Below are 13,540 nucleotides of genomic sequence, written 5' to 3' on the forward strand. Positions count from 1 at the left end.
TTAACAATTTTTAGGGCATTCCTCTGACATGCCTGGTATAGCGTTCCTGGATGGCAGGGAGCTCGGCCCCAGTTATGTACAGTCACTTGTCTTGTACGCAAAAAGTCTGAAAAAAAAAAAAAAAGTCTGAAATTGAGGAGCCATGTCCAGCCATACAGATATAGAAGCAAGGCAGTAGATCTATTTATAACTGGCACGGAGTTGGCGCCTCAGAGCAACACTTGATCTCTATGCAGACAACTCTTCACCATATCTGTAATAACGGCCCCGCTACATGAGAAGGAGGAACAGTCAGGTTTTGCTGATTTTATATCAAAATCAAAATGCCTGTAAATCAGACCAGATCCAGGATGAGAGATCGGAATGACCTGATCAACAGACCCGAGTTTTTGTCACTGAACCAGCCTCTCAGAAATAGCAACGAGGCACGGGGGACAGCACGGCGGCCTAGTTCACTGAAACGCCAGCCAAGCCAACAGCAGCAGCAGCAACCTCAAAATGTGCAGCAGGAGCCGCTTGAAAATAACATTGAGGACCGCAAAGAATCTGTTAAACTTCCAGAGGAGGATTGCATACAACTCAACCCCTCATTTAAGGGCATTGCAATGAACTCTCTTTTGGCGATTGATATTTGCATGTCCAAAAGGCTTGGGGTTTGCGCATATTCTCACTCCTCATGGGGCGGTATGCGCTCCATGGTCAACCTGCTTGCAATCACTGGTCATGGCATCCCTTGGATTGTTGGCACAATTATATGTCTCACCAGAAGCAACACAATGGCAGGACAAGAAGTTCTGGTCAATTTGCTTCTAGGTAAGTTATTTATTTTTTCGATGTACCTTTTCATCATCAAATGTCACAGGCTCGAATCATTCAAGCATTAGGGACACGTCTTCACAGTGGTTTTTACTGTCTGAATTTAGTTTTCATTCCCACCACTCCTGAGGTGTATTAATAGGCAGTCGTCAGTGCATTTAATTCCATCCCTTTGGTATAGCTTATTAAAATCAAATCACATTTTATGTGACACATGCAATGAATACAACTGGTGTAGATTTTACCTCCAAATTATGCACTTTAAAAAATAAAATAGGAACATGAGGAATAAAAAAAATACACAAGAATGGAGCTATGTACAAGGAGTACCAGTACCAGATCAATGTGCAGAGGTATTTCAGGTAGATATGTACATAGGGCTGTTGTGGTGACCGTATTACCGCCACACCGGCGGTCACGAGTCATGAAGGCAGTCAAATTCCACATGACCGTTTAGTCACGGTAAGTAGGCTTCTCCAAGCTCTGATGCTGCTGCTGGTCATTAGTAGCCTACCAAACTTTCTAACTGCCTGGTACTCAGCACTCTATTGTCCCTCTAATCACTCTGACATCAATGCAAATGGTTCGAAAATCTAATCAAACACTTCATGAGAGCCCATGAGCTCATGTTGTCCAACATTTCTACAGGCTATGCAATTGCGGGAGAAAACAGAGTGATGGCAGCTAATAAAAAGAGGAGGATCCCATCAGCTTTCTATAGGCTATGCCTACTATATTTATTACTCAACTTTCCTAATATTAAGCACATTCCTTATATTTACAACAGGAGTGTAGCCTACCTGGCAGGCATGAAAATAAACCATGTCCTCCATTCGCTATTTAAGTGCATAGATGACATGTATCTTTTCCTGCTGCTCCTGTTTCGATACAGGTGCATGATATTGGTCCATTCTAAATCAAAACAAATTTCACACATATATTATTTGGTATATGTAAAGACAAGATTAAATCAAGAATAGTCTGATGGGTGACAATATTAGCGTATCACTTGTGAATGATATATTATCACTTGTGAATGATGCCCAGCATAAGAACAAAGCCTTTTTTGTGTGACTTTTTCTAATCATAGTCGCACACCTCATGTAGCCTAGCCCATAGGCCTATATGTTTATATAAGGTTTGTATCACAACTAAAGTGCCAAATAACTTCTTAAAATTAAGCACATTAATCCACTTTACAAGGGGTGTAGAGCCCAACTGGCATACATCAGCAGTTTGGGGAAGATAATTTTCACCATAAAAATGCACCTTTATAATTTTAGCAGACGCTCTTATCCAGAGCAACTTACAGTTAGTGAGTGCATACATTTCCATACTGGCCCCCCGTGGGAAATGAACCCACAACCCTGGCGTTGCAAGTGCCATGCTCTACCAACTGAGCTACAGGGGACTAAAAGCATTACATGCATAATTGCATTTGCGGTCACTTTTGATAATGGTGTTTTCCGCTAATGGAACATTCGCGCTTATAGCCTACTACCATGTGCGCATTGCTGAGCTTATAATGTGAAGAAATAGCCTAATAGTTTATCAACATTTTAAGCTAAACGTTCTGATCTGTTGCGTCGGCCACATTGCATAAAAACGTTTTTTTTATGCTAGTGGTTGTATTAATTTGGGATCTATCCCATCCCACAACTGTCCCAGACTATAGGTCTGCATCAGTGGCTTGTAGGCTATGTGTGGAAGCCAGGAGATGCTAAACGTGTTTATGTTCATTAACATGGGAAACTGTTGAGCATGAGAAACCCAGCAGCGTTGCAGTTCTTGACACACTCAAACCAGTGCACCATACCCCGTTCAAAGGCACTTGAATCTTTTGTCTTGCCCTCTGAATGTCTCCTCCTCTTCATCTACACTGATTGAAGTGGATTTGACAAGTGATCATAGCTTTCACCTGGTCAGTCTATGTCATGGAAAGAGCATGTTTTGTACACTCAGTGTATATAGTCTAGTGAGTGTCAGTGCAGATACCATTACTTGACAACTTAACAGTCTGGCAGTCTTATTTTATTTGAACCTTTATTTAACAAGGCAAGTCAGTTAAGAACAAATTCCTATTTACAACGACGGCCTACCCCAGACGACACTGGGCCAACTGAGCGCCGCCCTATGGGACTCCCAATCACAGCCAGGTTGTGATACAGCTTGGAATCAAACCAGGGTCTGTAGTGACACCTCTAGCACTGAAATGCAGTGCCTTAGACCGCTGACCCACTCGGGAGCCCTTATGACTCGTGGGTAGAAGCTGTCTCAGAGCCTGTTGGGCCGAGAGACGATTTATTTATTTAACCAGGTTAAGTTGACTGACAACATATTCTCATTTACAGCAACTACCTGGAGAATAGTTACAGGGAAGAGGAGGGGGGATGAATGGGCCAATTGGAAGCTGGGGATGATTAGGTGGCCATGATGGTATGAGGGCCAGATTGGGAATTTAGCCAGGACAACGTGGTTAACACTCCTACTCTTACGATAAGTGCCATGGGATCTTTAGTGACCACAGAGTCAGGACACCCGTTTAACGTCCAGTCCTAAAGACGGCACCCTACACAGGGCAATTGGGATATTTTTTTTAGACCAGAGTAAAGAGTGCCTCCTGCTGGCCCTACAAAACCACTTCCAGCAGCATCTGGTGTCCCATCCAGGGACCAACCCTGCTTAGCTTCAGAGGCAAGCCAGCAGTGGGATGCAGGGGTGGTATGCTCCGGTATCATTTTCCAGAAGGTGATGCAGAGTGAATGTTCAAGGTTTGGGTGGCTGAGCGCAGTTACATAAAATATCTTAAGGGTTTACCTTACAGAATAATTTTCCCTTACCTAATGAAATGTTTGAGGGGCTCTATGCAACACGCTCAAACAATTCCCTTAGGTAAGGGCATCATTTAAGGGTTTTATGGTAGTTTGAAGGCATGTACAGCAGAAAGACTGGTTCCATGGTTACCATGGAAATGACCTGATTCACTGAATGAACATCTCTTCAAATATATTTATTTTTGGAGATCACAAAACTTTTTACTCAACTTGTTTCTATTACTTTCTAGCATGTCAAGCTAACTTACACAGTAGGTAGCTAGCTAGTCATCTAGCTTTGTAGCCATGGATTGTGCATCTTCCATTGTTTAGATAAGTAGCTACCTAGATAGCTAGTGGATGTTTTACTTTTGAAACCAGGGCAGACGAAAGCAACATTCACCTACACAAATGCTGTTTACATTGATTTCCATATTGAATGAAGCACTTCATTTAAGAGGGACATTTACTTAAAATGTTTTGTGCAACTGACTTAAAGTTAAGGAAACTTTAAGGGAAAAGATAAGGGGGAAATTTACTTAAGATGTTTTATGCAACCGGGCCCTGGAGTCTTTGGCAATTTTTCGGGCCTTCCTCTGACACCGCCTGATATAGAGGTCCTGGATGGCAGGGAGCTCAGCCCCAGTGATGTACTCGGCTGTCCACACCACCCTCTGTAGCATTTGCGTTCAAGGGTGGTGCATTTGTCATACCAAGCGGTGATGCAGCCAGTTAAGATGCACTCGATGGTGCAGCTGTATAAATATTTGAGGATCCGAGGGCCCATCCCAAATCTTTTCAGTCTCCTGAGGGGGAAGAGGCGCTGCCATGCTTGCTTCACGACTGTGCGAGTGTTTGTGGACCATGTTAAGTCCTTAGTGATGTGGAAACCAAGGAACTTGAAGCTCTCGACCCGCTACACAACAGCCCTGCCTTGTATGCGTTTTTTGTGGGTAGAATAAAAGTGGTCTAGAGTTTTAGCTTCCTCTGGGTGAGCGGTTTCGTGTTTGTTTATGGCCCCATCCAGACTTGTCTAGGAAAGTTGTCTGTGATATCTGTGTCCTCAGTCGGCTCTCTCATGTTGAAACAGTTGGAATAATGGTCATGAGCTGATTCACAATATAAATAATGCTTTCAATAGGCTACCATCAGTGACAGACTGGCCACAGGGCAATTATGTCATATGCTGAATGGGCTGATACATATTCAGCCCCGTGGGTCTTTCAATTTTTTGTTGTTGTTGTATAATAGTAATAATAAAATGTTAATAATAGGGGCCTTGAGGAAAAAAATTGTCCAGTGTGGGGACCTCGAAAAATGGGACATGTGTTAGGAATCCAAGTCAGATGCTACAGATGCTGGGATAGGCAGCTTGATCAAAAGCCTGCACACAAGGATGCTCACTAGCAGCCTGAATCAACTAGAATAACAGATCCATAGTACCCAAGGTATGACAATGTTAGCCTGGGTATCAGTCTGTTTTGCCATCATGTCCCCCTTGCCACTAAGCTACTTATCATGCCAAAGAGTTGACATGATAGCACAAACAGATCTGGAACCAGTCGACAATGTGTCATGGATGAACTAACGGCTACCACAAGAAGAAACAAATAGTAATTTGATTGAGTTCATTACAATGTTTTAATATCAATAGGAAAAGATGAAACCACATCTGGTTTCACGTCTCCAAACCTGTAACTGAATAAATGGTAACACTTATACTGTATTAGCCTATGGATCATTATAAGCATGTAAGGCCAGGTATTATTAACTTGTTATAAGCATGTATGAGGCCTTAGAATGTTTTATAAATCAACTTATAATATGTTACAACTTTAAGGGATTCTTGAAAGATGGGACAATCGCTACTTTTTTTCACAAATATTTTTCTTAATATTAACACAATTTGAAATATAGATTTTGATAGTGCAAAATATCAGCTATCACAACATGTAAACGAACAACCTCCTAATACCTTTTTTTCTCTTTATAAAACGTAACTAACTGGATTCATGTCAACTCCATCAGAGGCATTTCATTTTTAAATGTATTGTCCAACAAATATTTGAAGGCCTTGCTGAGGTCCCGTGTAGCTCAGTTGGTAGAGTTGGTGCTTGCAACGCCAGGGTTGTGGGTTTGATTCCCACGGGGGGCCAGTATGAAAAAAATTATAATGTATGCACTCACTAACTGTAAGTCGTTCTGGATAAGAGCGTCTGCTAAATTACTAAAATGTAAATGTTTAATTCTATGATAAGATTATTCAAATATGTAATACAAATCTCCAAACTTCTTTTTGTTTTGTTTTATAGCACTATATAATGCTCCAGGGCTAATTTCATTAGCATTTTTTGTTAGCATTTTTTTGATATTCAGAAAATAAAACAACCTTTATAAAGCAAACATCATCCCTTCGGTCTAGCACAGCAAATACTTCAATAGTTTAAGTATATGTTGCAGAACAGTGATTCAAATAAGTTTTCTGAATATTGACAAAGAATTAGCCATCAGTGACAGAGTTGAACAGCCACTGACGGAGTTGACAACAAATACTCAAAACAGACATATTTTTGCTTCTAAAAAAAAGTTAAATACAAACATTTGTAAAATATGGAAAATATATTTTTTGAAAATCCCCAATAAAAACATAACAATTCTATCAGATGTTTCAGCAGTCTATGATTTACAGTTGATAAAAGTGACATTTTCCTTATTAATTCAAGTGGTATACAAAGTAGCAATTTAGTTTTTCCTCAGTCGCTTTATGATTCTAAAACCAATTTAAAATAAACATATTTGAACCAAAATGAATATCCTATCTTAAACTATCAGGGAGGTGGAGTTGACAGTTTATGATTGTGACCTTGGTGAGTTCAATAGTGTTTGTTTAAATCTATCAAAAGTAGAGAACTTTACAGACAATGAGCGGTCTTTACAGACAATGAGCGGTTGCACTACATGTAATTAGGACATGAAGAAGGGGTCCTAATGCTGTAGCTGACCCTGCTCATTCCTGAATAATTTAGGATTTTAGACAAATCGGACACATTTTTTGGGAATCACAGAAATATTATTTAAAGTCACAGTAAGCTATTGCAAGAAACTACATAACATCCTTTTCCAGTTAATATTCATTATTGTCAGTTCTTATCATTTTAAACCCTTTTTATTGGGCCGAGTTTTAAATTGGGCTCCTCTGCTCAGGACAACAGTATTTCCGCGCATAAAGCCGACATGAAAATGAATAATATAGAACATATTTTTTATAATTTCCCAAATAAATCTTTCCCCTTTAAAATGTCCCTTAGTGTAATTTTTAAGATCAAATAATGCAACAAAATTCATTATTTTCTACTATAAAAATAAAGTTTCCATTGGTCAAGAATCCCTGCTGTCTATGAGGCAATTTTCTGACTTTCTCAAAATACAGTGCCTTCATAAAGTATTCATACCCCTTGACATATTTTGTTGTGTTACAGCTTGAATTCAAAATTGATTAAATAGTTTTTGCAATACCCAATAAATACAGAAATATCTCATTTACATAAGTATTCACACCCCTGAGTCAATACATGTTAGACTCGCCTTTGGCAACGATTCCAGCTGTGAGTCTTTCTGGGTAAGTCTCTAAGAGCTTTGTACACATGGATTGTACAACATTTGCACATTATTCTTTTAAAGATTATTCAAGCTCTGTCCAGCTGGTTGTTCATCATTGCTAGACAGCCATTTTCAAGTCTTGCCATAGATTTTCAAGCCGATTTACATCAAAACTGTAACTAGGCCACTCAGGAACATTCAATGTCGTCTTGGTAAGCAATTCCAGTGAATATTTGGTCTTGTTTTAGGTAATTGTCCTGCTGAAAGGTGAATTTGTCTCCCAGTGTCTGTTGGAAAGCAATCTGAACCAGGTTTTCCACTAGGATTATGTCTGTGCTTAGCTCTATTCCGTTTATTTTTATCCTAAAAAACTCCCTAGTCCTTGCTGATGACAAGCATACCCATAACATGATGCAGACACCACCATGCTTGAACATATGAGGAGTGGTACTCAGTGATGTATTGTGTTGGATTTGCCCCAAACATAACACTTCGTATTCAGGACATAAAGTTAATTTCTTTGCCACGTTTTTTGCAGTTTTACTTAAGTGCCTTATTGCAAACAGGATGCATGTTTTGGAATATTTTTTATTCTGTACAGGCTTCCTTCTTTTCACACTGTGATTTAGGTTAGTATTGTGGAGTAACAACAGTTGAAGTCGGAAGTTTACATACACCTTAGCCAAATACATCAGTTTTTCACAATTCCTGACATTTAATCCTAGTAAAAATTCCCTGTTTTAGGTCAGTTAGGATCACCACTTTATTTTAAGAATGTGAAATGTCAGAATAATAGCAGAGAGAATGATTTATTTCAGCTTTTATATCTTTCATCACATTCCCAGTGAATCAGAAGTTTACATACACTCAATTAGTATTTGGTAGCATTGCCTTTAAATTGTTTATCTTGGGTCAAACGTTTCAGGTAGCCTTCTACAAGCTTCCAACAATAAGTTGGGTGAATTCTGGCCCATTCCTCCAGACAGGGCTAGTGTAACTGAATCAGGTTTGTAGGCCTTCTTGCTCGCACATTTCTGCCTATACATTTTCTATAGGATTGAGGTCAGGGCTTTGTGATGGCCACTCCAAAACCTTGACTTTGTTGTCCTTAAGCCATTTTGCCACAACTTTGGAAGTATGTTTGGGGTCATTGTCCATTTGGAAGACACATTTGCGACCAAACTTTAACTTCCTGACTGATGTCTTGAGATGTTGCTTCAATATATCCACATAATTTTACTTCCTCATGATGCCATCTATTTTGTGAAGTGCACCGGTCCCTTCTTCAGCAAAGCACCCCCACAGCATGATGCTGCCACCCCCGTGCTTCACGGTTGGGATGGTGTTCCTCGGCTTGCAAGCAACACCCTTTTTCCTCCAAACATAATGATGGTCATTATGGCCAAACAGTTCTATTTTCGTTTCATCAGACCAGAGGACATTTCTCCAAAAAGTATGATCTTTGTCCCCATGTGCTGTTGCAAACCGTAGTCTGGCTTTTTTATGGCAGTTTTGAAGCAGTGGCTTCTTCCTTGCTGAGCAGCCTTTCAGGTTATGTCGATATAGGACTCGTTTTACTGTGGATATAGATACTTTTGTACCTGTTTCCTCCAGCATCTTCACAAGGTCCTTTGCTGTTGTTCTGGGATTGATTCGCACTTTTCGCACCAAAGTATGTTCATCTCTAGGAGACAGAACGCGTCTCCTTCCTGAGTGGTATGACGGCTGCGTGGTCCCATGGTGTTTATATTTGCGTACTATTGTTTGTACAGATGAACGTGGTACCTTCAGGCATTTGGAAATTGCTCCCAAGGTTGAACCAGACTTGTGGAGGTCTACAATTTCTTTTCTGAGGTCTTGGCTGATTTCTTTTGATTTTCCCATGATGTCAAGCAAAGAGGCACTGAGTTTGAAGGTAGGCCTTGAAATACATCCACAGGTACACCTCCAATTGACTCAAATGATGTCAATTAGCCTATCAGAAGTTTCTAAAGCCATGACATCATTTTCTGGAATTTTCCAAGCTGTTTATGTCACGCTCTGGCTCCGGGACTGTGTATTTTGAGCCAGGGTGTGTTCATTTGGTTGTGTTTGGTATTGGTTGTGTTGTATTTGGTTGTGTTTCCTTGTTTGGTCGTGTGACTCCCAATCAGTGGTAGCGAGTGTCAGCTGTCGGCTCGTTATCTCTGATTGGGAGCCATATTTAAACTGTCAGTGTTCACCTTAGTGTTGTGGGTTTTTGTTCCGTATCAGTCATTGTAACTGAGGACTTCACGATTCGTCATTGTTTGTTGTTTTGTATTGAGTACTTTAAGTAAATAAAGTCATGTTCGTATCGCACGCTGCGCCTTGGTCCACTCACTTAGTAGACGTTCGTGACAGAAAAACCCACCGTACCAGGACCAAGCAGCGTGTCCAGGAGCCAAGGGTCTGGACATGGGAGGAGATTTTGGATGGTAAAGGGTCTTGGACTTGGGAGGAAATCCTGGATGGGATGGATCGCTGGCCATGGAGTAAGACAGTGGAGAGGCGACTGAGAGAGGAGCAACGGCGTCAGCAGGGCCATCGTCGGAAGGACGAGAGGCAACCCCAAAAAGTTTTTTTGGGGGGGCACATGGCTTGGGCGGCTGGGCAGCAGGAGGCTGCCACAGGGAGACGTGGAGAGAAGGCTACCGGATTACGGGAGCCATTGGCGAGTAGAGGGAGGGAAGTAGTTGAGGCACGGCGTGAGAGACTGAGGTGTGTTACCAGTCCGGTCCGGCCCGTTCCTGATCCCCGGTTAAGGCCAGTGGTGTGTGTTCCCAGTACGGACCGGCCTGTTCCTACTCCACGCACCAAGCCCACGGTGTGCGTCGCCAGTCCAGCCCGGCCGGTTCCTGTTCCACGCACTAAGCCTGCGGTGTGCGTCGCCAGCCCTGCCCGGCCGGTTTCTGCTCCACGCACTAGGTTTACGGTGTGCGTCGCCAGCCCAGCCCGGCCTGTTCCTGCTCCACGCACAAAGCCTACGGTGTGCGTCGCCAGCCCAGCCCGGCCTGTCCCTGCTCCACGCACAAAGCCTACGGTGTGCGTCGCCAGCCCAGCCCGGCCTGTTCCTGCTCCACGCACAAAGCCTACGGTGTGCGTCGCCAGCCCAGCCCGTCCTGTTCCTGCTCCACGCACAAAGCCTACGGTGTGCGTCGCCAGCCCAGCCCGGCCTGTTCCTGCTCCACGCACAAAGCCTACGGTGTGCGTCGCCAGCCCAGCCCGGCCTGTCCCTGCTCCACGCACAAAGCCTACGGTGTGCGTCGCCAGCCCGACCCGGCCTGTTCCTGCTCCACGCACAAAGCCTAAGGTGTGCGTCGCCAGCCCAGCCCGGCCTGTCCCTGCTCTACGCACAAAGCCTACGGTGTGCGTCGTCGGCCTGGTCCAGCCCGTTCCTGCTACTCGCACCAAGCCAAGGGTGCGAGTCGTCGGCCTGGTCCAGCCCGTTCCTGCTACTCGCACCAAGCCAAAGGTGCGAGTCGTCAGCCTGGTTCAGCTCGTCCCTGCTACTCGCACCAAGCCAAGGGTGCGAGCCGTCAGCCTGATCCAGCCCATTCCTGCTACTCGCACCAAGCCAGGGATGCGAGTCGTCAGCCTGGTGAGGCCCGCTCCGGCTCCACGCATCAAGCCTAGGGTGCGTATCGTCAGCCTGGTCCAGCCCGTTCCTGCTACTCGCACCAAGCCAGGGGTACGAGTCGTCGGCCTGGTCCAGCCCGTTCCTGCTACTCGCACCAAGCCAAGGGTGCGAGTCGTCAGCCTGGTTCAGCTCGTCCCTGCTACTCGCACCAAGCCAAGGGTGCGAGCCGTCAGCCTGATCCAGCCCATTCCTGCTACTCGCACCAAGCCAGGGATGCGAGTCGTCAGCCTGGTGAGGCCCGTTCCGGCTCCACGCATCAAGCCTAGGGTGCGTATCGTCAGCCAGGTCCGGTCCGTTCCTGCCTCACGCGCCAAGCCAGGGGTGCGCGTCGTCAGTCCAGATCCTACCAGCTGGGTCAGATCGGACCGGGGGCGCTACGGGGGGATTGAAGAAGGGTGGTGGTCAAGCCCGGAGCCGGAGCCGCCTCCGAGGAGCAACACCCACCCAGCCCTCCCCTATTTGGGGTGTAGGCGCGGTCGGAGTCCGCGCCTTTAGGGGGGGGTACTGTCACGCTCTGGCTCCGGGACTGTGTATTTTGAGCCAGGGTGTGTTCATTTGGTTGTGTTTGGTATTGGTTGTGTTGTATTTGGTTGTGTTTCCTTGTTTGGTCGTGTGACTCCCAATCAGTGGTAGCGAGTGTCAGCTGTCGGCTCGTTATCTCTGATTGGGAGCCATATTTAAACTGTCAGTGTTCACCTTAGTGTTGTGGGTTTTTGTTCCGTATCAGTCATTGTAACTGAGGACTTCACGATTCGTCATTGTTTGTTGTTTTGTATTGAGTACTTTAAGTAAATAAAGTCATGTTCGTATCGCACGCTGCGCCTTGGTCCACTCACTTAGTAGACATTCGTGACAGTTTAAAGGCACAGTCAACTTAGTGTATGTAAACTTATGACCCACTGGAATTGTGATACAGGGAATTATAAGTGAAATAATCTGTCTGTAAACTATTGTTGGAAAAATGACTTGTGTCATGCACAAAGAAGATGTCCTAACCGACTTGCCAAAACGATAGTTTGTTAAAAATAAATTTGTGGAGTGGTTGAAAAACGAGTTTTAATGACTCCAACCTAAGTGTATGTAAACTTCCGACTTCAACTGTACAATGTTGTTGATCCAGCCTCAGTTTTCTCGTATCACAGCCGTTATACTCTGTAACTGTTTTAAATTCACCATTTGCGTCATGGTGAAATCCCTGAGCTGTTTCCTTCCTCTCTGGCAACTGAGTTAGGAAGGACCCCTGTGTCTTTGTAATGACTGGGTGTATTGATACACCATCTCAATTTAATCAATTTTAAATGAAGGCTGTAACACAACAAAATGTGTAACTGATAATAACTGATTTATTATAATATGATACTAACAGATTATAAACAGTTCATGGATACTGACAAGGTTTACAATGGATTATGAGCTCATCATAATGCATTATACCTGTACACCTTAAAGGGATAGTTCAGCCAAATTACAAAATTACACTTTGGTTTCCTTAACCTATTAGCAGTCTATGGACAAGGTAAGACAGCAATTCACACTTTGGTTTTGTATACCTGCCCACTATCTGCAATGCTAACATTATTTTATGTTTTTGGCATTTTTGTATGCTAGGCTAGATGGGCTGGAATCTACGAACAGGGACAGATTTGGGGCATGCCGACTTTAAAAACAAGTGTTTGGCACTGGTAAAACATGTACAGGTCCTGACTCAGATACACATGCTGTACATACCCTACTGTCTATCATCTCGGTCTAGGATGTTTTCGGTTAATCCTTTGCGCTAACACATAATTTCCTCACCCTCCTCAGCACTTTTACTGGACGTGATGACCGTCGCTGGTATGCAGAAACTCGTGAAGCGCAAAGGACCCTGGGAGATGACGCCTGGCCTGTTTGATTACATAGCGATGGATATTTACTCTTTCCCAGCAGCACATGCAAGCCGGGCTGCCATGGTATCCAAGTTCCTTTTGTCACACTTAGTGCTCGCTGTCCCTCTGCGCATTTTACTGGTGCTGTGGGCTTTCCTGGCCGGCATGTCCCGCATCGTTCTGGGCCGCCACCACCTGACAGATGTGGGATGTGGTTTTGCATTGGGCTATCTCCATTTCAATCTAGTTGAAATGGTGTGGCTGCCCTCCAACACTTGCCAGACTTTGATCTCCATCGGGACACTCAGTTGGATCCCCTTCTAATAACAATATCAGCATTTTAGGCAACCCACAAAAGCTTGACATCCTCTTATCCCTCAGTCCCTATTTTTGTTATGTTTTTCTGTCACAGCCACTCACTGGCCCTCATGTCATTTTAAATAGAAGTCTATGCAGACATAATGTTTGTTAATCACATTTACACCTAGATAATAAGGTTATTTTCAGCTTTGACTTGAATTTCTTTCTCCAGTGTAAGTGCAGCATGCAAGGAAATGAATGCATCCTTGTGAAACATTTCAGATGCCTTTCTGACTAGCGTTTATATATTACATTTTGATCTGCTATTTTTAGTTTTGTCAACATTTATGACAATTAATGTTTTACTATGAAAAACATTATGTTTTTAACACTCATTCTCTGGACCTGAAAGTGTATGTATTTATAAATTGCAAGTATAAGTAAAACAATCATAAACTATCTGGGATTTTGTGAAAGACACACTT

At 43.5% G+C, this 13,540-nt stretch overlaps 1 protein-coding gene across 1 annotated transcript; it reads left to right on the top strand.

Moving 5' to 3' along the window:
- Positions 1–323: 323 nt before the first annotated feature.
- Positions 324–13,079, top strand: plpp7a (phospholipid phosphatase 7a (inactive); the record flags this gene model as incomplete). The annotated part of the gene is made up of 2 exons (XM_084180612.1): positions 324–813; positions 12,694–13,079. The coding sequence occupies 2 exons, from the start codon at positions 324–326 to the stop codon at positions 13,077–13,079; spliced, it is 876 nt and encodes a 291-aa protein (XP_084036738.1).
- Between the last annotated feature and the right edge of the window lie 461 nt (positions 13,080–13,540).

Source organism: Coregonus lavaretus (genome assembly GCF_964263955.1).
Source record: "Coregonus lavaretus genome assembly, chromosome: 17".
In the NCBI taxonomy this organism is placed as follows: Eukaryota; Metazoa; Chordata; class Actinopteri; order Salmoniformes; family Salmonidae; genus Coregonus; species Coregonus lavaretus.